Source organism: Antechinus flavipes, chromosome 2 (genome assembly GCF_016432865.1).
Source record: "Antechinus flavipes isolate AdamAnt ecotype Samford, QLD, Australia chromosome 2, AdamAnt_v2, whole genome shotgun sequence".
Lineage (NCBI taxonomy): Eukaryota > Metazoa > Chordata > Mammalia > Dasyuromorphia > Dasyuridae > Antechinus > Antechinus flavipes.
In genome coordinates this window covers 44,774,188-44,800,508 of record NC_067399.1, presented here as the reverse complement: position 1 = coordinate 44,800,508, position 26,321 = coordinate 44,774,188, and the positions used below count along the sequence as shown (strand labels likewise).

At 33.5% G+C, this 26,321-nt stretch overlaps 1 protein-coding gene across 1 annotated transcript in view; it reads left to right on the top strand.

The window, feature by feature from the left end:
* AP1G1 (adaptor related protein complex 1 subunit gamma 1) overlaps positions 1-26,321 on the top strand; it is a 60,974-nt gene that overhangs the window by 7,460 nt on the left and 27,193 nt on the right. The window contains exons 2-6 of the mRNA XM_051974681.1: positions 3,845-4,048; positions 17,628-17,752; positions 21,488-21,629; positions 23,032-23,128; positions 25,095-25,171. Of these exons, the coding sequence (XP_051830641.1) occupies positions 3,848-4,048; positions 17,628-17,752; positions 21,488-21,629; positions 23,032-23,128; positions 25,095-25,171 (642 nt within the window). The 5' untranslated portion in view covers positions 3,845-3,847. The remainder of the gene's footprint in view (positions 1-3,844; positions 4,049-17,627; positions 17,753-21,487; positions 21,630-23,031; positions 23,129-25,094; positions 25,172-26,321) is intronic.

The window sequence follows — 26,321 nt, the reverse complement described above, 5'->3', positions numbered from 1 at the left end:
GTAAGACAATTGCATTTCAATGTAATTGGTTTCCTTTATAATCTTATGTATTTTAAATAGTTTTATGCATTTAAAAACGTGATTCTAAGAAGGGGTCCATAGATTTCATCAGGCTGGCAAAAAGGAGTCTAATAATGCAAAGAAAGTTAAGAGCCCGTAGCTCTAGTGAGTCATGTTCAAACTTTCTAGCCTGGATTTCATGGCTGTTCATAATCTGGCCCCTTTCATTCCAGCGTTCTCTCATGTTACTTTTCTGTGTATTTTTTTCTCTCTGTGCTGGAGAGGCAGCATGGAAAGACTACCGGACTTCGATCTGAGTTTGAATTCTGTTTCTGACACTTACTAGCCCTCTGATCATGAGCAAGTCCCTTATTTATTAGCTTCTCTGTTTTCCTCATTTGTAAAATGGGGATAACCATACAGCCATAAGTATCTGAGTCAGGATTTGAATCGCCCACCTAGCTTCCTAGAGAGGGGTAGAAATTGCTGAGAAATAAATTATGGAAGGGAAAACTTACTAATCATTCAGCCCTGGAAATAGAAAGAATATCCTCTCCCCCCAAAAAACAAACAAACTCCACAAAACCCAACAAAAAACAAACCAGCCCTAGTTAAAAGAGCTCACAGTTAGGGATACATAAAATATTTGATTATTAACATACTAAGGCACACTTAGGGCTAAAATAAATTTAATTATAATAAATTATTTACAAAAATAAAGCTGCACTAAAATACAGTTCATTATGTGATATTTTTCTTGTAATAAGAATGATGCTACCCAAACTTAATTTATGGATTTAGAGACTTAGTGATATGCCACTCAAACTCCCAAAAAGCTACTTTACTGTATAGAACTAAATAAAATAAATAACAATTTACTTGGAGAAACAAAAGATTTAGAAATTCAAGGGAAATGGGAGAAAACGAAGAAATAAAAGAAGCATTAGCATTATCAGATTTCAAAAAATTGAAAAAACCAGATAAGTGAGATCTAGACAATAAAAGATAGTCTCTTATTCAGCAAACTCAAGAATATATTGCTGGGCCAAAAAACAAACAAAATTTCATTTAACAAGAACTACTAAGGAAATAGGAAAACAGCATAGCAGAAAAGAGAGTTAGCCTAACATTAACTACTATATATACTGTATCAGATAGATACATTATCTAAATATAAAATGTCACATTATTTAAAGAGGGGAAAGAATGGAGATGTATTTCTAAGATCTATGATTACAAGGAGGACTATCAACCAAACAGTAGGTGGGATGCTCATAAAAGATAAAATTAATGATTAAGATTAGTGGTGTCAAATTTAAATGGAAGTGCATCCCTTTGGCTTCATATTAACTTGGACAACCACAAATTAAATTATGGTGTATTTTTATATATTTAGTTAAATGTTTCTCAAATACTTTTTAATCAAATTCCAGTTATTTAGTTTGCTACCTGGAAGTATGACAACCCTGATTTAGAAGATGTAAAATTTAGAAGTTTCTTTATGAACAAGATTAGTGCAACTAGAATAAAACTGCCTACTTGGGGGAAACTTTTTTGGTATCAGATAAATCTGATATTGTTCATTCCGTTTTGTTGGCACTTCATTCTCTGAAGTGAAGGACCAGAGACCAGATCCTTGGCATGGTAATCTCTGGGAAAATCAGTCACTTGTCAGTACACTTACCACTTTATACCTTTTATTCTAAAAACTATAATCAAATCAAAACTACTGTTATCTTTGGAAAGAGTATGTCATTTCATTGCTTCATATATTACTATCTTCAGGACTTCTTACACTTCTTGTAAACTACTTCCCTATTTCTTTTATTCCCATTTCTTTTAATAGAATGGATGGAAAGAGAATTTCTTAAGGCTAGCTACTATCTTTTGTATGTGTATACTCTGCTTAATACTGTCCTTGGCACATAAGAAGCATTTAATAAATATTTTTCATTCAGTTAGGAAACTTTATTATTGAAGATCTATGAGGAATTAATGAAAATATATAGGATGAAGAGCCATTCCCTAATAACTGTTAAAAGAATATGAACAGTTCTTGAAAGAAGAAGTGAAACTCTTGGCAATCATGTTAGGAAAAAATGTTCCACATTGCTAATAATATATTTGCAAAGTGAATGGCACAATGTCTTGATCAAAATAGATGCTGTTTAAATGCTTATTTCTTTCCCTTTCCTTAATAGTAGTGCAAATTAAATCAATGATTTTTAGGCAATACCTGTAAAATTGCCATGGATGTTAAAAGATGGGCATGTTAATGTGTGTTAAAAAGTGGGCATAGACGGAGAAAACAGACATGCTAATATATTCTTGGTGGAGCTATGCATTGGCCTTGTCATTCTGAAAAATGATTTAGAATTGAGAAAACTCAAACTACAGGAAGACCTGAAATACTTATTAGTTGTGTGATCCTAGGCAAGTTATTAACCCTGCTTGCCTCACATCTGTCAAATGAGCTGGAGAAAGAGATGGCAAACCACTCCAGTATCTTTGTCAAGAAAATCCCAAATGGGGTCATGGCGAGTTGGACAGAACTGAAATGACTCAACAGCAACAATCCCCAAGGTGATGACATTATTCATCGTAGCACTTTCTGTAGTTGCAAAGTATCTAAAATAAAATTATGTGTGTTAATATTGTGGTGGGCATCCAGCAGTCTAAGAAATGTATCTGGGCTACAAAGATGTTTTCTATCAAATATCCCCTTACTTTTATCATTTCTTTCTTTGTGCTACTCTGTTTCCCCCTTGTCTATCCCCTCTTCCTCTGGGGGGAAAAGGGGAGGAAAAGCAGAGCCTTTGTAACAGAATTGCATAGCTCTGAAAAACAAATTCCCAACCCAGCTGTGTCCAAAAATGTATGTTTATTCTGTGTCTTGAGTCCATCACTTCTCTTGTCAGGAAAATGCATGCTTCATCTTCAAGTCTCTGAAATTGTTGTTGGTCATTACATTGATTTGAATTTCCAAGCCATTCTAGGTTGTTTTTCCTTTATAATACTGTATAAAATTGTTTTGATTATTCTTGTCACTCTAAAAGTTCATTTAAGTCTTTTCCCAGGTTTCTTTGAAACCCTCCCTGTTGTCATTTCTTATTACAATAAGAGTCCATCAAAATTATATATCCTAATTTATTTAGTCATTCTTCAGTAGATGGGCACTTCTTTTGTTTCCATTTTTTTTTGCTATAACAGAAAGAGTTGTTATAAGTATTTTTGTATACATGAGCCCTTTTCCACTTTCTTTGATCTGTTTGTGGAGTATAGACCTAATGGTATCATGATTCAAAGAGTATACATATTTTAGTGACTTTTGGGCAGATTTTTTCTGTTTCCATTGTTATGTATTTATAGTTTTATAGTTTTTCAGAACAAAATAATGGTTGCTTGCTTAAGGTTAAATGTAAGTCTTTACTGAACTCATTTAATCAAATTTGAATTGTTTCTTGATTTAACTGATTTTAATAATATTCTTACATACTGAAGGATGACAAAATGAACATCGGCAGTAACTTTATAGAGGATAACCCTAATTGTGTTCTGTACCTTATGCTCACAATTAGAAAATTACCTTCAACTCTTAAAGCTAGAAGGGATGGGGTCAGACGTTATTTCATTTTCAATGGTAGTGACATGCCTAAGATGTCAGGTAGTAAGTACAAGGTGTGCGTTATGTAATGGAGTTGGAATTTAAACTAGGGTGAATTCTTGCACACAGTTAACCTTTTAATGTTCAGGCATTATGATTTTGTAGTGGAAAATGTTTGAATACTTTGGCTAGTTGAGAATTTTGTGTAATCATCTTCATTTATATATTTTTATTCTCTAGAGGATGCCAGCCCCCATAAGGCTTCGGGAGCTGATCCGGACCATCCGGACAGCCCGAACCCAAGCAGAAGAACGAGAAATGATCCAGAAAGAATGTGCTGCCATCCGGTCATCTTTTAGAGAAGAAGACAATACGTACCGCTGTCGGAATGTTGCAAAATTGCTCTACATGCACATGCTGGGCTACCCTGCACATTTTGGTCAGGTAGGCTCATCTAGGTCTAACTCCTTTGCTTGTATGTTGTAAGCTCTTTGAGGGCAGGGATTATTTCACTTTTATATTTGATCCTCAGCACCAAGTCTAGTGCTTGGTATGTAATGGTACTTCATGCATGCTTGACAAGGCACGTTTGGTTTCCCTCATTTTATGTACATTGTGGGAATTAGGGGAAGCATGTAATAGTGTGAGCTATATTCTTTTCCCCATTGGGAATTTGTTCACATTTTAGGGAGATGGAATATGGTAGTGGTAGCAAGTTTAAAGGTTAATTAATGCGTCATAGTAATCTATTGGGGGGGAGGAGAATTCTATTTATTTCTTATTCTGTGGACACTGGAAAAGTCTCTTCTCCCCAGATCTATAAAAAGATTTTAAGTCACAAAAGACTGAAATTATTCTTAAGTAAATCTTATAACATATCAAGCCAAAGGTTCTTTTTGGTAAGGAGATATAGATTAAAAGTAGCTTATTGTAGCACTTATGTGGTAGTTCAAAACAAAATGCAAAGGTGTTCTTGTTTATACACAAATATAATATGAACATGTATGTGCTTAATTTTTTTTTCTGTTATATATGATTCTATAATGCTTTTATGATAGTTAAATCAGACCTGGCATAACAGTTATTTTTATATTGTTGTCTTCAAAAGTACACTCATACCTGATTATGGACCACTCACTATAAATTTACTTAAATTAGAAATAGGCTACTTTTGGTAGTTGTTGGTGTTACTACATTTAGAGCTTGACCTGAATCTCAGGTCAAACATCTCTTTTCTTGCCCATGTTATATCTTGATTTAAGTACTCATGAATTGGTTTATGTTTGTACCTACATGATCATAAACCTTGATGATGCTTTCTTTTTTAACACAAGCCCTTCCAAAAAAAATTTTTTTAATGGCAGTTGTAAGTGGGTAAGAGAGAAAGCCTGTGCTCCATTGAAGTGGATTACTTTGAGGATCTGAAGCACAGTAATATGACTAGCATATCTTAAGTCTATGAGTCTCTTATAATTTTGTATTTTATTGTACTTTTGGTGTTGTACTAGAGAGATTTCATATAGTCTTCTTAATGTAAAAAGTAAATATATTGTATTTTTATAGATGGAGATTTAGGAAAGCTGTGATAAGGGGTAAAAATGGGTAGTGTCAAGATACAGAATTTTTTGAGGGGGAGGATAATGGATAGAAAATGCTTTGAATTTGAGTTCTCTTTTGGCAACAGGAGTGCTGACTGAAGGAATTATGGTAAGTATTTGGGGGATAGGATAAAGAATCTTGGTTGCTCTAGGGGAAGAAATGTAGTAGATTCTTTATTTTTTTGCTAAGAACTCACCTCATTCCAGCTTTAACATAATAATTAATTAGTTGACTTTCTAATTTGGTAAGCCAGCAACTTTTGCTTAAGTTTTGATTAAGAAAAAGGATTTTGTCTAAAGAAAAATGAAGTTAATATTATTAACTTCCACATTCCTTTCCTCCCCCAAGTCCAACACCATCTCTCCCTCCTTCCCGCTTCTAGATTGGTACTACATATGCCTTATATATCTATCATTAACCACTTGATAAAGATTTGAGATTATAACCTTTTTAAAAATATTGCCTCTGACCTTCAACAAATGACCTAATCTTTCTGAATCTCAGTCTTCTGATTTGTAGAATAGGGATAATTGCTATAATGCCTCTCTGCTTAACAGGGTTAGGTCTCAAAATAGGTAGTTGGATAAAATAGACTTAAAAAAAAATCCATCACCAATTTTGCTTCCTTTTTCTTTTCCTTGTCTTCTCCTCCTGTTCTTACTCTTCTTTTTGCTCTAAGATTTGAGTGAGAATTCACCACAGTACTAAGTATATTTTATCAAATATATCTTGAGTAATTGGATGTTAAACTTTATTTTTTATTTTAAATTTTATTTACGGGAAACAAAACAAAGGCAAGTTTGTCATTTTGATCCATTGAATTTAAAAAGTTTTTCTGATTATAGTATTATTTAATATAATTATTACTACGAATGCTTTCATTGAGATTTTAACTTGTATATTCCTAAGAAAAAAAATTTAAACTTCATCATTGTTTGGTAAAATTTTTTTTGTTGTTTTTTTGAGCCTTACATCAAATTTCTATATATGTAGAGGAGGAAAAGAGATTTGTATGGATTTTCATTACTTATTGCTTGTTAATATAGAATACGTTCAACATATTGTTTTCAAAGGTGTTTGAACTTTCTTTTCTGTTCTCTGTCCTTTCTTCACAGTGTTGTAATCTTGGTATAAATTGATCTTCTGGTTTTGCTCACTTCAGTCTATTTCAGTTTATACAGGCTTTCCTACTTTTTTTTTTTAATCCCTTTCATCATTTCTTATGGTTCAATAATATTCTGTTTTATACATATAATTTTCTCAGCCATTCCCTAATTGAATGTCATTCCCTTAGTTCCCAGTTTTTTTTTTTAAATGTGTGTGTGTGTGTGTGTGTGTGTGTGTGTGTGTGTGTATTCCATCCCCACCCCCCAAAAAAAATGTTGCTATGAATATTTTTATTTGTTTGGATCCATTCTCTTTTCTTTTAACTTTGTGGTATTTGCTTTGTGGTGCTGTTGCTGAATGCAAAGTTAGCTTAGTGATCTGTTTAGTTTTTAGTGGGTTAATGATCTTTTGAGTTTAGGTTGAAATTGCTTTCCAGAATGATTGTACCAATTCACAGCTCTCAACAATTCATTAGTGTATCCTCCTACACACTGAAACAGTTGTCATTTTCCTTTTTTGTCATGTTTGTCAATCTGTTGGATGCCTGGTGAAATCTTGGACGTTTTAATCTCCATTTCCATTGTTAGAATTGTAATTTAAAGCATTTTTCATATGATTGTTGATGGTAGCTTGCTTCTTTTCTGATTATATTCTTTGACCATTTATTTAATGGTATGTAGAATTTGAAAAGGAGTCAGAAGGTGGGCATTTGGAAATGGGGAGATAGAAATAGAAGAGATTTTTGAGTAGAAATGAATAGCTTTGTGAATTACTTGTTCATGTTAACAGTAAAAGCTAATTTTATGGAAAGTGTGATCCTCAAATAGGAAATTTTGATAGCTATTTTTGGCCTAAGTAGAAGTAAATTCCTGGTTTATTGCAAAAGTGGTTAACTTTTAGATAAAAAGTAAATAGTGCTGAGTACAATGGAAGAATCGGTAACTGAATTTTTTGACCTTGAAATATGTAAAGACTTAAGGATTTTTTAATTTTAAGATTTAAAAAGTGTTAGGCTTAAAGTTTTACTCCTTCAATCTTTCCCCTTCTTTTGAACTCATATTCAGGTAACAATAACAACTAATATTTATAGTGTCTTTTTTTTCATATGCTATATTAAGTAGCATCCCTCTTAATTGGATATAATACCTAATGAAGTTTATTTAATTGTTAAAGTGTTCAAGAAATACCAGTTGGAAAGTGTTAAATATATTAGATTGATTGAGATCCTTCACTACATGCAACATGGTTCTGGGAAAGATATACCTTGTCCAATAGGAGAGGCCTAAGTAAAAGGGCTAGGTAAAATAACATTGTAGTAGTGAAGATCTACTTATGAGGAAACATGCTGGGAAAGTGTTTTGGTAAAGATCTCAAGAGACAGAAGAGAAATTGTTATTGGAACAAACTCAAACCTCCTAAATGGACAGAAGGAAATGAAAGAGGCAGACAGGAAACAGATCTCCGGCCTGGCATAGAGATAGTATATTGTAGAAATAACAGACTTCAGTTATTCATATATCTGTTGGAGTGCTTTCCCTTTCCTTTTGCCCAAAACAAAATAGCCAGTAACATTGCAACTAGTCTGAATGGAAAGGGGAAGATACCTCTATCTTTATCTCTGTCCCTATCCCTATGTCTGTATTAAATTACACCTCTCCACCCTAAACCCTCACCCCCCCTCTCCCAAGTGAGAAAGAGAGAAAAAAATATATCTGATTTTTCCTGTTTAGAAGAACTAGTTACTAGGGGACAATGATGACAGTCTGGGGGGAAGAGGGGAAAGTAACTCCTTGATATATCCTAGACTTTTGGAGGAAAAGATTTTATAGATTCAGAGTTAAATTTTATATTTTCTAACTATTTTACATGAGATCTGCAGAAAGCAATAGTAGAATCACATGGGCTACAGTTCTTCAGGAAAAGCCAGATCTTAGGGGAATGAAAAGCTCCCAGAAAATGTTCTCCTGAGGTCCTAATGAAAAACCACCTTAATCAATATGAAGTGATTTTTAAAAAAAATACAAAGCATGCATAGTTTTCAATATTCATTCTTGTAAAACCTTATTCCAAATTTCCTCCTCCTTCCCCCCACTTCCCTCCTCCAGACAGCAAGTGATCCATTATATGCTAAACATGTACAATTCTTCTATATATATTTCTACAATTATGTTGCCCCAAAAAATTAGATCAAAAAGAAAAAAATGAGAAAAAATGCAAGTAAACAACAACCAAAAAAAGTGAAAATAATATGTTGTGATCCATATTTAGTTCCCACAATCCTGTCTGGGTGTAAATGGCTCTTTTCATCAATGAACAGCTGGAACTGTCCTGAATCATCTCATTGTTGAAGAGAATCATGTCTATCAGAATTGATCGTTATACAATCTTGTTGTTGCTGTATACAATGATCTCCTGGTTCTGCTCACATGGAATACAGTGATTGTTGATTAATACGATCAGTATTATTCTCAGGGAACTCAAAGAGATGAAGACAAGACCAGGCATAGCCCAATAAGAAGAGTGTTAGGAATTTCAAAGCTCAGAGGAAGCTGAGGCCAGCAAGAAAAACTGAGAACAGTAAAAGTATTTTTTGTTTTTTTTTTACCCCCGCCTTTTCTTTTTGCCATGTTGGAAAAAAGAACAAATCCAAAGAGAGGATGGGATTTTTATACAGCATGGATGAGGTGGTGATAAACAGGACTCTAAGAAGGCAGAATTACTCTACTCCTTATTATGCTTCTGTTTTTTGTTTGCCAAGTAGAATGATCTTTGGATTGGAAAGAATAGAATATAAAGTGCTTTAGAAAGTAGATAAATAAGGTAATTAGTTATGTGGTAAGAGGACCCTTGAAAGCACCTGGTCCAGATGAGCTATATCCTTGGGTACTGCAAGAACTGATAAATGTAAATTGCTAATGCTATTCATGGTTTTTGAAAGATCTGAAAGAGAATAGGTAGAGCATCACAGGCTTAAAAGAATAAGTGTCCTGTTCTCCCACTGAAGGGGAGTCTGCAAATTAGCATAGTGACTCCTGGCAAAGTCCAAGAAAGTATTATTTTTAAAAAATAATTTGTTAATATATTTTGTTTTTACATCATCTGTTTCCTAATATGCTTCACCTCACATTTCACTCCCAGAGAACAGTCTCTTATAAGAAAGTAATCTTTTGTTAGAAAAAATAGGTAGTTGGTGGGAAAGTTCAATAAACTAACCAACTTGTTTAAAAAAATTTTTTTTTTCTTCTATATAGTCATAGACCTCACTTCTGCAAATAAGTTGGGGGAGATGGCCCTAGATTGTATTGTTAAAGGACAGATTAGTGAATATTGGGAAAAGGAAGATTCAACATGACTTCATCAAGAGCAGGTCATACAAAAATTAACTTGGTTGCCCTTTTTTTGATGGGGTTGCTGGGCTGGTAGATGATGTTCATGCTGTAGATATAGTTTAGATTTCAGAAGGGCATTTATCTGAAGGTCTTCTGCTGTTCTTTTGAACTAGGTGAAGAGATATGAGCTATAGCTTTATGCAATTTTATGGATTCAGTTAGGTGAATGGCTAGACTCATACAGTATTTATTAATGGTTTGACATCATCTTGATTGAAGACTGCTTGTGGCCTTTTCAAGGGACCTGTGATCAGCATCTAGGTGGGATCAGGACTGGGGCTGGGGCTGGGGCTGAGTGGTGAACTTTGAATCGGGAAGTGGGAGAAAGAAATAAGCATTGTCTGCTCTGAGCCAGACACTGAGCTAAGAATTTTATAGAGGCTCTTACTATCCTCATTTTACAAATAAGAAAACTGAAGCAAACAGTAATCTATGATTTGCCTGGGTTCACACAGCTAGTAAATATCCGAGAGTAGAGGTCAGATTTGAACTCAGTCTTCCTTGTCTTTAAACCCGGCACACTCTTCAGTATGCTGCTAACTTACCTTAGAATACCCCAGCTCAGTTCCAGCCTCAGACTCGATGACCTGGGTTGGCTGTTTAACTTGTATTTGCCTCAGTTTTCCCCTCTATAAAAATGTGGAAAATAGCACTTTTAGGGTATGAGGATTGAATGAGATAACATTTATAAAGTTTTTTAAACTTTTTTTTAACCTCAAAGTACTGAATAGCATATAGAGTCTATTATTATTAATTTTTATCAGTGATTTAGATAAAGGCACAGGTTTGTATTTTCAGATGCAGTAAATAACAAAAGCAGGATATGAAAAAACTTGCCAAGTTAGAACATTTGGCTGAAGTCTAATAGGATACCGTTTTAATAGAGGTAAATGTTAAGCCAGGTAAATGTTAATGGTCTGGATTCACAAAGATCAATTTTATGTTTATAAGGAGGGGAAGCTGTGGCTAGACATTGGTTTATATGAGGCTTACAGTGGATTACAGTGACATAATGAAGTGCTAGTATGATAAGTTGGCTATGGAAGGTTTAGTGTATTGAGAAATGTGTCCTCTGCCTTCTGAGGGATGTGAGAGTCCTTGTCATGTTGCAGAGGCAATCTGTCAAAAAGGTTTTATACTCAGTTCCAAGCACCCCTTTTTTGGAATAAAATTGATAAACATAGATAGGATGGGGACAGCATATGAGATTCAGCTGAAGGAGCTGGGGATGTTCTCTCAGGAGAAAAAAAGACTTTATAAGCCAAGAGCAAGGATATGAGAATTGCTTTTAAGTATTTGAAGGATGAGACTTGTTCTGCTTATACCTAGTGGGCAGAAAGAGGATCAGTGGGTAAAAATTGCAAAGAGCAAATATAGACTTGATGTAAGGAAAGACTGTGAATTGAACAGGCTGCTGTCCTGGATGGGTAGAAGTACATTCATCTTCAGTGGAGTTTGGCAAGGGCTGGATGAGCACTTGTCAAGGGTAGTAAGAGGGATTGTTCAGGTACCCAGCTAGAGTAGGTGATCTCTTGAACTCCCTTTGAAAACTGAGATTATTCAATTGTGCTGAAAATTGAAAACAAAAATAGTAAATCAAAGATACACCCTAGATTAGACAGCATTTTTGGCAATTATAGCAGTCTTAATTTTCCCTAATCTTCTATTTGGATTAATCATAGGCTTTATCTCTGGTTTCCATTGTTATTTAAATATTGGTTTGATATTCTCATAATATAATTCTGGGTCCTCACTTTTTGGAATTTCTTTTGTGGTTTGATCATTTATATCATAACTGCTTTTATATGCCTCATCTCTGGAGGAAACAAGATTGGTATGTCCCACTTACAAAATGTAATTTAGCACCTCCTGCCCAAGGTATTTGGGTGACAGTGGAATTCCTATTCCTGGGTTGGGAGTCAGGAGACACCATTGCTACTGACTAGTAAGTGGAATATTGGGAAAGTTAGTCACCTTTTGGGTTTTTGATTCCTCAACTATAAATAAAACAAAAAAAGAGGTTGGTCTAAGAAAATGATTTTTTACCTTGTTTGTGTCCTGGACCCCTCTGATAGTCAGGCTTGTGAAGCCTTTGGACTTCTGCTGAGAATGTTTTTAAATTTGTAGTGAATTTGTAAGGATATAAAGGGAACCAATCAATTATATTCAAACATAGTTATCTTAAAATAATAAGTTAAGACATCCCTCTCACCACCATCTTCCTCTCCAGACCAGAAGATCTTGTCCTGTCTAGCTTAAATTTAATATTATTTCTGTTTTCTATTATAATGCTCAGTGAGCCATAATAGGTAGCTCTCATTTAATTAAGCCTTTTGTTCATTGAAATTAAATAGTTTAGTCATATTCCTCTACCTACTATCTCTTGATAGGATCTTTCTAAAACACTTGTATTTTGCCATATCTTTTAGATGTATACTTCCTATTTTCTTAATAGACATTATTAGTCTTTATCCTATTAGATCATTGGAAATTTCTTCCATGTTCAGCCCTCATTTTATTTTGTTTTATTTTATCATATTTTTTATGCATAAATCAATTTATATTTTATTTAAGGGACTCAATGACAAATCAGACAGTCTACATTTGGAAACTTACATCCTTTTTTAATGGATTAAAAAAATCTTTTTATTTTTCAAAATACATGCAAAGATAGTTTTTAACATTTACCCTTGCAAGACCTTATGTTCCAAATTTTTCTCCCTCCCCCTTCCTTCCCTTGACAGTAAGTAATCCAATTTAGGTTAAACATGTGAGTTCTTCCAAATATATTTCCACATTTATCATGTTACACAAGAAAAATCAGATCAAAAGGGCGAAAAATGAGAAAGGAAAAAACAAGCAAATAAACACCAAAGGTGAAAATATTATTAACCCCTCATTTTTAAAAAAAAATTAATTTTTATAATGAAGTTTTTATAATCACCTATGTTTCCTAGAGGGTCCCTCCTTTGTTTCCTTCCCAAAGAGCCAGGATAGCAAAGAGGAAGAAAACAGTTCAATAAAACTCGCCAACATATTGAAAAAGGTTAAACAGAGTGTTTCAAATACGTGGATCTCTGCAAGGAAAGAGGCGGGGAAGGAAGTGCCTTCTCTTATCTCTTTGGAGCCAATTCTTGGTCATTTTAATTTTTCAATGTTCAGTTCCTATATTTTCTTTCCGTTTATATTGTTGTCATTGTGTATCTTGTTTCTCTAGTTTTGTTTACATCAATTCATGTTTTCCCATGCTACTCTATATTTGTCATATTCATCTTATAACATTATAATAGTCTACTACATAGCTTAGATATTTATTAAGAGCTATATGCCAATATCTGTGATAAGGGTTGAAGATACAAACACAAGCAAACAATACAGCTCTTGCTCTCAAGGAGCTTATATTTTAATGGAGGAGAGAAATGGAGGTTTCGAAATGGTTTGGTGGTGCTCTGGAGGCATGGTAAAACCAAAACTTGCCTATGGGCCCTAGTTCTAGAGATGGAATTCAGTTTTCTGGGAGGGAAGAGGTGGTGAGATGATACCTCAAGTTGAGATCACATTGCAGCAGCTCAATGGAAGTTTGGGTTTGGCCAAGATAAGGCCAAAATTTATATTCATGTGCCATACTTTATTTGATGTAGCTCCAATTATTTTAACCTAAATTTAATTATGATTTTTCTTCTTAAGAATGAATATTTAAGAAAATTTTAAGTTCAGTTAAAATAAGAGTTGTGGGAGAGCTATTTTCCCCCATGGGAAATTTCAGCTTTAGCTTGACTTCAAGTGCCAACTGGAAGTGTGGGGAGCTTAAGGTCCTTGGGAAATTAAGAAAAACTTTCTTGTCATTGTTGTCATAAGTGTCATTGGTTTAACTCCCTTTGTTAATAGATCTGTTTACTATTGAGACACAGAATAAATGAATCTTTTAATATATCTTGGAAATATTTTTTATTCATAACCACTTCAGTTCATGAAATATAAAAAAAGTTATTTCTATTCCTATTCTTCTAGTTTCTGTTTATTAACAGATTGAGGCTGTTAAAAGGAAAGAAGCATTAATACCTTTTTAAGTGTTTGAGAGAATTGAAAATCAATTCTGTTAGGCTTGGCAGTAATAAAGCATTTCTTTAAAAAAAAATTATGCAAGAAATAATCCTGTTTGTGTGTAAATATGCATAGGAAGAAGTATGTATGACCTCAGCTGGTACCTCATGTCATGAAGGTCACTTTGGATTTTTGAAGTATCTGTTAAATTTGGTGAGAAAAGAAAGAGAGAGAGAGAGAGAGAAAATAGGGGGAGAGGAAGAGGGAGAAAGAAATACAAAGGTGAGGGTGTGTGTGTGTGTGTGTGTGTTTTCTTTGTATCTGTGTGTAAATCTGATTATGTGTATGTCTAGAATAGAGGCTGTCCTCAGGTGGGGAGAGGTAAAGAAGACAGGAAAGGGGGTGATACAACAGTTAGATAATGCTCCTAAGATAGAGTGCTGGGCCTGGACTCAGGAAAGCTCATCTTCCTGAGTTCAAATCCTGCCTTAGACACTTATTAGCTGTATGATTCTGGGCAATTCATTTCACCCTGTTTACCTCAGTTTCCTCATCTGTAAAATGAGCTAAAAAAGGAAATGAAAAACCATTACATTATCTTTGCCAAGAAAACCTCAAAAGTGGGGTTATAGAGTTGAACATGATTGAAAGAGTGAACATCATCAACAGTAAAAATTCAGGAAAAAGTTAGGCCCATTGAAATTGTTAAACTAGTTTTTTGAGACCCTAGAGTAATCTGTTGCAGTTCTCACACCAATTTTTATCAAGATTATTATTTATATCACAGAGGTAATTGCAATGACTTTTTTTTTTTTTTTTTACACAAAACTAAAAAGTAAATGGCTTTAAAAAGGAAAGTATATGCATTTGGCTTTGAAAACCTATCCTGAAGGATGACAAATTGGGTATAACTTTCTTTAAAAGTGCAACTCAAGGAAACATTAGAAAAAATAAATATCTATGAACATATAATATGTTGGACTTTTCTAAAAAACAGCTGCAGTGAATAAAAGAAAAATAAGTATTTTCAGGGATTTATTTGGACAGGATTTTAGCCATGTTCTAGTTTAACCATATCATTTTATAGATATCCTTTTATAGCTATTCAGAGGTTTGAAAAGGTAACCTTGTCTTAGATCACACAAATAATAGCATAACTAGTAGCAGAAGCCATGTTCTCCTTCCCCCCCACTCCACCCTCCACCCCCCTTGCCCCGAGGGTTTCATATGCTAAGTGGAAGATGTTGGAGTGAATTAAAAACCTTGGTCTAATTTGGTGTATTTTATATTGTAATCCTTGTGTGTATGTCTGTATTCTAATGAATTCATTTCTTAACTTTAGAGGATTTTCCTTTAATTTATGTTTGTTCATACTCTGCCTTAAACAGATTTAGCAAAATAAGTGATGTACTATAAAATGTTTACCAGGCTGTTGGAATCTTTACAAACTGATAACTCATTAGAGTTGATAGATTATTGATCTGATCTTACAAGAAGATGTTTGGGGCCAGAACCTGAAACAAGGTACTAAGTAGAACTAATTGATACAGTGCTTGTGTTTGCACCTTTACTCATTGGAGTTCACACCAAGCCTCTGTATGAATTGAAAGACTGTACAGTTTTCATTAATATTTTATTAATTTCATTAATATTTAGCACCTGATTCTTAACATTGTTGCTGTCTTGCACCATACTTAGGTCATCAGCACCATTTTAGTAAATATTTTTTGCCTCTTCTATGTTTGGAACTTTTTTGGAGAGATTTGATAGTGGGGACCATTAGTTGATATCTATTCTCACTCTGTATCTATCTGTCTATATATGTATCTCTATGAATATCTATATCTAAGCTGATTTATTAAGTGTGAATTGCTATTTAAGAGTTCAAAAAATAATTTTTCTCCCTTCAACGTGGAAGGAAAAGAGTCTCTAGAAATTTGTTTCTGACCTGCTAATAATTTTTAATCATTGATTGAATCTTTTTTTTTTTAATTTAAATTTTATTTTATTTAATAATAACTTTGTATTGACAGAATCCATGCCAGGGTAATTTTTTACAACATTATCCCTTGCACTCACTTATGTTTCGATTTTTCCCCTCTCTCCCTCCACCCCCCCCCCCAAGATGGCAAGCAGTGCTATATATGTTAAATATGTTGCAGTATATCCTAGATACAATACATATTTGCAGAACCGAACAGTTCTCCTGTTGCACAGGGAGAATTGGATTCAGAAGGTAAAAATAACTCGGGAAGAAAATAAAAAATGCAAATAGTTCACATTCGTTTCCCAGTGTTTCTTCTTTGGATGTAGCTGTTCCTGTCCATCATTTATCCATTGAAACTCAGTTAGGTCTCTTTGTCATAGAAATCAACTTCCATCAGAATACATCCTCATACAATATCGTTGTCGAAGTGTATAATGATCTCCTGGTTCTGCTCATCTCACTTAGCATCAGTCCATGTAGGTCTCTTCAAGCCTCTCTGTATTCATCCTGCTGGTTATTCCTTACAGAGCAATAATATTCCATAACATTCATATACCACAATTTACCCAGCCATTCTCCACTTGATGGGCATCCATTCATTTTCCAGTTTCTAGCCACTACAAACAGGGCTGCTACAAACATTTTGGCACATACAGGTCATTGATTGAATCTTGAACCGGCTCTTTGGCCGTCAAATTAAGCCTTTGTACCATTTCAAAGAAGATTGTTTTTAAATGCACAAAATAAAATAACAGAACTATAAGAAACTAATTTTGTTGAATCACAATTATCAAAATAATTTTAAAACAAGTTGACAGACCTTAGGTTAAAGACTGTAGGGGGAAGCGGCAGAACTATAATATATTTCTGGCATGTAATTGTTCTGTTTCTGTTTCACACAGCATTTATTATACCTTTCACTTGTCAACTTGGTTGTCTTGTCATTCTCTCCCCTCCCCCATTGTGGGGGGAGACAAACAGATTTGTCCCATCTGTTTATGGTTTATTTATGTTAGAATGTCAGTTTTAATTGCACATTTCATAGTATACATTTGTACCTAGTAAAAATGTGGTGAATAGTAACATTTCAAACACTTTCTCATAATATTTGAAAAAGTGGCTTTAAAATTATTAGCTTATGAAATACAATTGGATTATATTATTTTAGTTAAATGTATTATTTTAAATAAATTTTCTATCTTGCTAATATGAAATATTTTGAAAACTCTGCTTAGTTTTGTTAACTTAAATTTTTTCTTTAAATTTCTCCTTTTTTAGATGTTTTTGTATATTGTTAGATCCTCAAATATTTGAGTTAGGTGTTGGATTTCACTTCCTATTGAAATGTTAACGTATGTTTGCAAGCTTGCATTTTGCATGTAGATTGTTTAATAAAGTTCACAGATTGTTTGGAACAGAGAACTTTGCTGTTGAAAACTCCAGAGTAGCACTGAATCAAATTAAAGTATAATTGGTAAATGTTTAATAAAATAAATAAAAATACAGTACATTATTGATAAGAGTTAATTTGTATTTTTTAAAATCACTATGTGGCAGGGATCTGTTTCTTTTTTCTTTTTTTTTTCTTTATTAGAGCTTCTTATTTTTCAAAATATGGGATCTGTTTCTATTTGAGTTTAACATCACTAATTTTGAAAGTAAGAATCCCAAGGACTAAATAATAGCAAAAATCCCTTTTCACTCTAAAACTCTAAAATGCTGTGTCTCTTATTACATTACCTAAGATCTGAAATCTTTAGCTTTTTTAATTGGGAAATATAAATATTTATAGTCCCATCTGTATACATATTTATCTTAGTGAAATAGCACAAAATAATGGCATCTTTTGGAACTGTTTCTGTGATAGTTATTTCCTGATTTCATATTTATTTTACAGTTGGAGTGCCTCAAGCTTATTGCTTCTCAAAAATTCACAGACAAAAGAATCGGCTACCTAGGGGCCATGCTGCTGCTAGACGAGAGACAGGACGTACATCTTCTAATGACCAACTGCATCAAGAAGTGAGTCAATTTTTTTATTTCCTCTTCTGTCATAGTACATGGTAATTGAGATTATATGCCTAAAATCATAGATTGAGAGCTACAGGAGACCCAGAGGGACTAAGCAACAGGTTCAGATTACACAGGTAGTGTGGTGAGTAATCGAGCCAGGAGTCAGACCTGTGTCCTCCGTCTCCAAACTCATTAGTCTGCCCATGATTTGGAACACTCATATAATTGTATTCAGAGTGGCTAAGATACATTTGATTTGTATTTGATTTTAAATGCCCTCCCTCCCCCTCCTTCCCCCCCATTTATCTAAACTGTCTCTGGAGAAGTTTGAATCATTGACATTTTTAGAGCATAGCTTGTTAATTCAATTTTATTTTCAGCTTTGGATTATCTTCTTTCCCCTCATCATTGAGAAAGCAAGAAAAACAAAGCCTATTATAAACAGTGTCACATTAGTCATGTCCAAAACCAAACTCTTCAATCTTCACTAAGTCCTTCGGCTCTCTATCTGAAGGTGGTTAGCATCTGTTGTCATGAGTGCTGAAATTATGATTGTTTTTTCTGTTGATCAGAGTTTCTAAGTCTTTGAGAGGTTTATCCTGAGCATATTATTGTAACTGTATAAATTCTTATTCTGTGCATTTCACTTTGTATCAGTTACACAAGTCTTTTTTAGTTTACTCTGAAACCATTCCTTTTATCAATAAACATCTTTCTATACAGCTTAGGATCTGTAGCACCTTCAGACTTAAATCAGGGAAATAAAATTTTGTGGACTTTTTTGCCCCTGTAGAAATAGAGAAACAATCAGCAAAAGCCAGGCATCATTCTTTGATTTCCACTTAACTCTCCCATAATAGGAATAAATGTATGGTAGTAATTCCTTACTAAATGACTAATAGAGGTAGCAATTAAGTCCAATACTTTTAAGAGATTATAAAAGGAGAGAAAATTTTATCTTTTTAAGTCCTTCCGAGATTTCAGTTGTATGAAATGCAATTTAATGATGAAATCTTTAATCTACTTTCTTATTGGAATTTTTGTTTTTCATTAAAATATTATTGCATGTGACTGAAATTACACTTGTTTAGGTAAATTTGATGTAAAGGAACTGAAATTTTCCTGCCATAACTAATGTTGCATTTGTTTAAGGTTTTTTTCTGTATTGAAATCAAGAAGATCCGAGTTCATATTTAGCTTTGTGACCTCTTGTTTGCCTTGAGTTCCTCTACTATAAACTGGAAGTGACAATATCATCTACCTTGCAAGGTTTTGTGAGGTTGAAGAAGACAATATTTGCAAAAAAGCACTTAACACAGTGCCTTGTACATAGTAAAGTTCATTCCCTTTATCTCTTCCTTCTTTCCTTGCCTTGAAACCTTGAGATGGAACTGGGATTAGTTTGTATTTATAAAGTGTCTTCTAATTTTATAGGGAGAGTTTGTGAACTGGGTCTTCAAGAATTTCTCACTTGACTAGCCCTTGAAAATATTTGGATAATAAAAATAATAGGGTAAGCTATTCAGCTGGTTCAACTTGTCCTTCTCTGGAATTTGATCCCTAAGGGTGTGTCTTAACTTTGTGCTTTATTTGTGTCCTATAGCTACCCTTATTTCAACCACGTGCCTGATAATGTGATTGTTCCCTAGAGCAGCTGAGTTTAAACTAGACCTAAGTACAAATTCTTAGACTGATAAATTAAGAAGTATGAAGAATGTAGCCAGAGGGCAAATCTTTGCTCTTTTTATGGGACTCTGACATCCTGTTCTTTCTATTCAAGATTGGGAAAGCCTGAATCTATTCTTTATTGAGGAAATAACATTAATCCATATATTTTGGAAATGACCTCAGTCATGTGCCAATCCTAACTCCTTAAACTTTTCTTGAATTATTCAGATGTTTTGAAACTGCTAAATACTATGATCTGCAAGCAGTTTTCATCTATACTAATAACTAAGAAAATAGTCATTTGTTGTTAGAGTTAGAGAAGTATGCTCGGATTTTTTTTTTTTCTTGACATGAATTGATACTTTAATTTTTCATTAATGAAAAATCTGTTTGGTGTATATTACTTAAGAATTCTAGTGCAAAGATATTGTCTTTTTCTTTAAAAATGATTTTTACATAAAAATATGTTTACATAAGTGTACATATACACACAACTAAAATAAGTCAATTCAAATTATATTTAGAAAACAGGCAGCCCATATTTGGAGGGGGTGGTGTCAGGGGGAAGAGGTATTAAAGCTATAAAGAGTCCCTAAATTTCACTTTATTAAAGAATTTCAGTAAATTGTTAATAAGCAGCAGCAAACTTCATTAATTTGAATTTCACTTCCTTTCAACCTTCTGGGAGAAGGATGATGAGAGGAAATGTGGATTAGTGGACAGACCATTAGACTTGGAATCAGAAGACCCATGATAAAGCTCTGGACATTTAGGATGATTTCTTTGATCATGTGATCTTCATAGACCCTCACTTTGCTCATATATAAAATAGGAATTAACACTTTATATACCTGCCTGCTAAGAGACTTGTCTTGTGAGAGCTGCTTTGAAAAATAAGTTTTAATTACATATAATGAAGTAATTAAAGAGTGAGAAGAGAGATGTGGTTGGAGAAGAAAAATTATTCTGAGTATGGCTATCTACCTGAATAACAAAGATGTAGGCCTAAGTATGTTTAATTCTATAGGTTTATGTTTTTTATATGCTAATTTAAGGAGATTTAGATACAATGATCAAGGCCTTTGAAAATCCATCTTTGTTTAGTACCAGGTCTCTGGGATCTGAAGAGAGAGGGGAATATATAACTTAGTTGGTGTTACTAGTCTCTAATGGGTCTATTTTATGTTAATCAAACTGCTGTGGGAAAAGAGAACATTTTGTGGAAATCAAATGAAAATGTAGAGTTCCTTAATTTAATAGAAAATTTATATGTTGACTCTTTACAAGAGCAGCAAAAATCTTATTGTTAAATAATTCCATTATAAAGCCTCTTTGGTTTTTGAATATAGGCATACAGTACCTGAGTTAAAGGTGGTATTTGACTTCCCTAATGGAAGCCTTCAGCCTTTTTTTATAGGGTGGAAAGGTGATACCACTTGATGTTTTATGAAATTATGTTCTTTCAGAAGATGAGATTTTGTGGTACGTTTCTTCAACTATTTCTGAACTTGAAACAAGAAGTAAGTGTTTGAATCCTGACTCTGCATTTCAATATCTATGTGACTTTGGATCAATCATTTCCTTTCTCTGAGCCTTAGTTTCTTCATCTGTAAAATGACTGGATTCCTAATGTTGATTTCAGCTCTAAATCTCAATCATCTGGCTGGAAATTACTGGAGTGAGCCTGAATTCGGTAGTAGAGATAAGACGTTCCCTTTGAGTCCTTTTTGTTAGTAACATTGGACTACTGTAAGAGTTCATGTTTTGTTGGTAATTCATGGCTAGCATTTCTATGAAGCTTTAAAGTTTACAAAACACATTACATATTCTTTCCTTTGGTTCCATTGTATACCAATCCTGTGAGCAAGGTCTGTTATTTCGCCTATTTGACTGCACTGTTAGATAATGAGAATCACTTATTTCCTGGTACTATATCAGTAATGGGATAAATTCTGAAACCTTTTTTCAGGTTTATGACCTTACTTGACTTAGGTTTATGACCTTCTTGATTTTGGACAATTTTCTAAGGCTTTGGACAAGGCATAGAATTACCTTCATATTTATTTTCTTTTGCAGTGATCTTAATCATAGCACACAGTATGTGCAGGGGCTGGCACTCTGCACTCTTGGCTGTATGGGTTCCTCAGAAATGTGTCGAGACCTTGCAGGAGAAGTAGAGAAACTTCTTAAAACTTCCAATTCATACTTAAGAAAAAAGGTAACTTAGGATAAAACTAATTTTGTTTCTCCAAATTGGGCAGTCCTATAGAAAAGGAAAAACCAATGATTAATTTTTTTTACTCTGCTGGTTTAAAAATTTAGATATGTCTTACTTTGTGTGAGAAATGGGTTCTTAAACAATTCTGTTGTTTAGGATTATAAAGTGTCTCAGAGTTGTTCACTATAATGTTAACTTTGTATAAACTCTTTTCCTTGTTCTGTTCATTTTGTTCTGCATCATTTCATAGAGATATTCCCAGGTTCCTCTAATACTAACCATTGCATCATCTCTTGTGTCAATAATATTCCATTATGTTAATATGCTATAATTTGTTTAGCCATTCTCTTGTAGGAAGATGTCCCCTTAGTTTCCAGTGTAGGGTCATGCTACTTGAAATCTAAGAAACTAATGTTTTCTTTTTTTTTTTTTTTAAGAGACATTTGGGATTAATTCTAGCAAACAGATTATCTTTTTAGCTCTATTCCCATTGTATTGCAACTGTAATTGAAGTCTTCAATCCCTTTTACTCTTAAATATACTATCAAGATTAGAATTGAAAATAGCACTGGAGACATGACTGTAAATCAGCTCTTTATTCTGTAGATTGTATGCATATTTTTAATAGGATGGTTATAAATAAGTTAAAAAAGAAAAATCTTTCAATGGTAACAGGTAGAATTAATGTCTTTATTCATTATCTCTTGCCAAGCTATTTTAATATAAGTGTTAGGGTTTAGCATTTTACTTTTCTTTGCATGTTCAGCATTCAAGATTATTTTTGATGTTATTTAAGTCTCTTAACAGCATCATTTGTGGTTTATATATATATATATAAAATCAAATATTTGACAAAATTAGTCTTGATAGGAAGAAGACCTTATGACAAATTTATGCCTTTTAAAACCATTCATTCCTTCTAAAAATAGTCATCATCTGCTTTTATTTTCATTCTTTTGACTTTTAAGAATTGTGTCATCACCTAGCATGGTGATGGATTTGTGATACTGGGATACAGAAGACATTTAAATAACAGGGATAATGAAAAGTTTTATACATTAAAAAAAAAAAAAAGTTAGAGAGCACTTAGGATACTTGGTAACCTTTGTTCCCCCTTCCCAAAGGTGGGAGTATAAGAAATGAAACTGCTTTCCCAAATCACTGATAATTTGCTTAGCATGATTTATCAATTAATTATTCATTCATTTCAGCCTCAGAAACATTGCTTTGGGAGATATTCATGAATATCGGGTTGGGTGAACTAGGAATTAGTTTATAGGCAAGAGTTTTTTTTTTTTTAAGTATTTCTCAATGCCCTCATTTATTAGAGGCAGATGTTAATTACCTTTCTTTAAAGATAATGATTTTAACTAAAGCCAACTTTTTATCACTTTATTTATAGGCAGCACTTTGTGCTGTACATGTCATCAGGAAGGTACCTGAGCTTATGGAGATGTTTTTGCCAGCCACAAAAAACTTACTGAATGAAAAGAACCATGGTAATGTCTTCTGAGAGCCTTTACAAGATGTTTGGGAGGGAAGATTGGGGTTACCAGGCTTTCTTATGCAAAAGTGAAATAAGTTGTTATTTGGCTAATATATGCCTTGAATGGTTTCATTTAAAGTCCTTGTGAACTAAGACTATTTTTCATAACTAGGTACTACAATTCTTGGAGTCTAATCATCAGTGATAGATTCCTTTGATTTGAGAATAATCTTCTCAGTAGTCCTTTAAAAATATTAGAAAGGCAAATATTTTTGTAAAGCCGACACATCACTAATGTGCAGTTTAATACTTTTTTCAATGGTTGAACATTGTATGTACTTTCTTGGAGGCCTATGGTTATGAATTCATTTCATAACAGAAGTACATTTAACCATTGTGTCAGGTGTAGGATTTATGATAATCATTTTATTATCCTTAAGAAATTTGTAAAAATTTCAGAAGCATTAAATAGAATTTGTAGGTATTCCAGCATTTATGATTTATTCATGTCAGAATAAGAAATATTGAGTTAGAAAGTTCTTATTTGAATGACTAAGACTGCCTAATGAATTTATTCTGTTTTTTACAAAGACGTGTCCCTCCCTTTCCTCTCCCTTCTCCCCAGGATTTCTAAATAAATTTATCTTTCCTGCTATCCAAATATTTATAGGCTATAATGAAGTTTTGCTCGGGGCTTCACCAGAAATTTTTTAATTATTTCAGTTTCTCTAAGATTGATAGATAATTTTGCTAACAGCTTAGTAGCATATATGAAGTAGATGATGTCTATTTTGTATCTCTTGTGAATTTATTTTTGTAGGTATTCTCTTATAGCTACTTGAGGAGTGGAAAGGCATAAACAAAGTTTCTATTTGGGCAGTAATAATACAGTTTATACCAATACTGGTGGTGGTATAAGAAAAAAATGTCACGGTATCCTTGTTTGACAGTAAGTCAATAAATATGTATTAATCCAGCATAATAAAAATGACAGCATTAGTCATCAAACTGCCAAAGGATTACTTTATGAAACTGGGGGGGGGGAAAGTGACCAAATTCATCTGGAGGAACAAAAGACCAAGAATTTCTAGAAAAATAATTTTAAAAAGTGGCAGTAGCAGTGCCATATTTCACACTGTCTTGCAAAGAACCCTTTAGTAGTAAGTAAAAAAAATAGAAAGGTCAAACAGTAAAATAGATTATATATACAACATTCAAATTTAAATAAATATGATTATGTAATATTTGACAAATCCGTACTCCAATTATTGGAAAATTGGGAGTCTGGAAGAAATCAGGTATAAACCAACAGTTCACACCATATGTCAAATGTAGTGTGACTTAGACATAGAGGGTCTCATCATAAACAAGTTAGAAGAAGAAGAAAGATCATACCCTTTTGCAAGTATGCCCTGGAGAAGTGTTCATGACCAAACAAGGAATAAAAAAATCACAGATTAAAAAGGATAGTTTTGATAATGTTGAAGATTTTGCACAAACAAAACCAATATACATATTTAAGAGTGAGATGTTTGCAACAGATTTCTCCAAAAATGTGTTCATAACCAAAATGTAGAAACTGATTCAAATACATTTGCATGTATTTGCAAATGCAAGAACCATTTTCTGGTAGGTGAACAATCAAAAGATATGAACAAAGTATTTTTAAAGACAGAAAGCCAGGTTATGACCAAATATGATAAAAAATCTTCAAATCATTAATAATTAAAGAAATATAAATTAAAAACAACTCTGAAGTTCCACTTCATGCCCCTCAATTGGCAAAGTTGAAGAAAAAAATTAAATTCTTGTTGGGGGCAGTCAACACTGCATTACCTCCTAAGGGCTTTGGAGTTGGGCATATATGAAAGAAATAGAAAGTATGTCTCCTGTTCTTGAGAAATTTTGTCTAGTTATCATTAAGCTGATGAAAATGTTGAACCTCTTTTATACCTGCCTATCTATTTTTTCCTGTACAGGTGTCCTTCACACATCTGTTGTCCTGCTCACAGAGATGTGTGAGAGAAGCCCAGACATGCTGGCACATTTCCGAAAGGTAGGCACAAAGTGGGATATTCCTTAGCTAAACTTTTATTCTGCGCAGTATGTGAGTTTTCTTCTCTTCATCTTTATTGTTTAAGGGAAAGAAATTAAGGAGCTGAATTTTAATGGAAATGTTAGCCAGGCCTTACTTTGCTGTTGGATTGGGAACCTGGATATGTTGTTTGTCTTTTCTTTTTTCATGTTAAAAGAGAGATTTTCTGAAAGCCTGACTTTTAGCAGATAGTAATCTGTGTTCCGGATAAATTGCAGTCATTGGTTTCTTTTTTCATAAATTTTTGTATTCCAAATCTCAAACTGAAGTCTTCTCCAACTTTTTCTATGCCTCCTCACTGTTCTAGGCAGGGGACTCCTCAAGTAAGGGTTTAATTATTTTTCTTCTTCTTCTTTTTCTACTGGAATAGTAGATTTAAAACATTTCTGTCCTTTCTAATGGAATAGTAGTTTAAAAACAATTATTATTCAATCAAGTTAAAATTAGACAGTAAGTAAGAGAGTGGAAAGTTTGTAGAAGACTTTTGATAAAAGAATTGGCATCCTGCATACATTGGAGCTAGTGGAATTTTTACAATTTTTTTTTTTTTTTTGGTTATATTTTTTTCTTCTAGATGTGTATGTCTTGATTAAATTATTGTAAAATAGTATGAGACCCGTATCTGTCCCTAATGCTTGCTTTATGTGTTTTGTTCCTGTTTTCTGTTTGGAATCCTGCTGTATGTTAGAATGAAAAGGTAAGAATTAACCCTCTTTTAGATGGTGCATGCTGGCATTAGGTCCTTAGAAGCTTTTGTGCGGCCATCATTAACTGTAACATACTAATGCTGCAGCTCTGCTTGTGATTTATTATGAGAATGTTTTATTTTAGTCTTATTTTGTTTTTTGGCTAACTCCTTGTAAGTCTTGGTTTTTTGTCTTGTCATTTACACTCCATGATCAGCCTTGGATTTCAGTTGTCGCCTTTTGTGAATTGGAAGCCTATTTCTCTGCTATTTCTTCTCTGAGAGAAATTTTGAATGGTTTCCCAGTGTCTTGTTCTTGTTAACCCTAGATCTCCTTGGACACAAAATGTTTTGCTTCCTATTGGAGTAGATAAAAAAGCCAGCAAGTGACCCTTTGGAGGAGAATATGGGCAGCTTCCTAAGGAA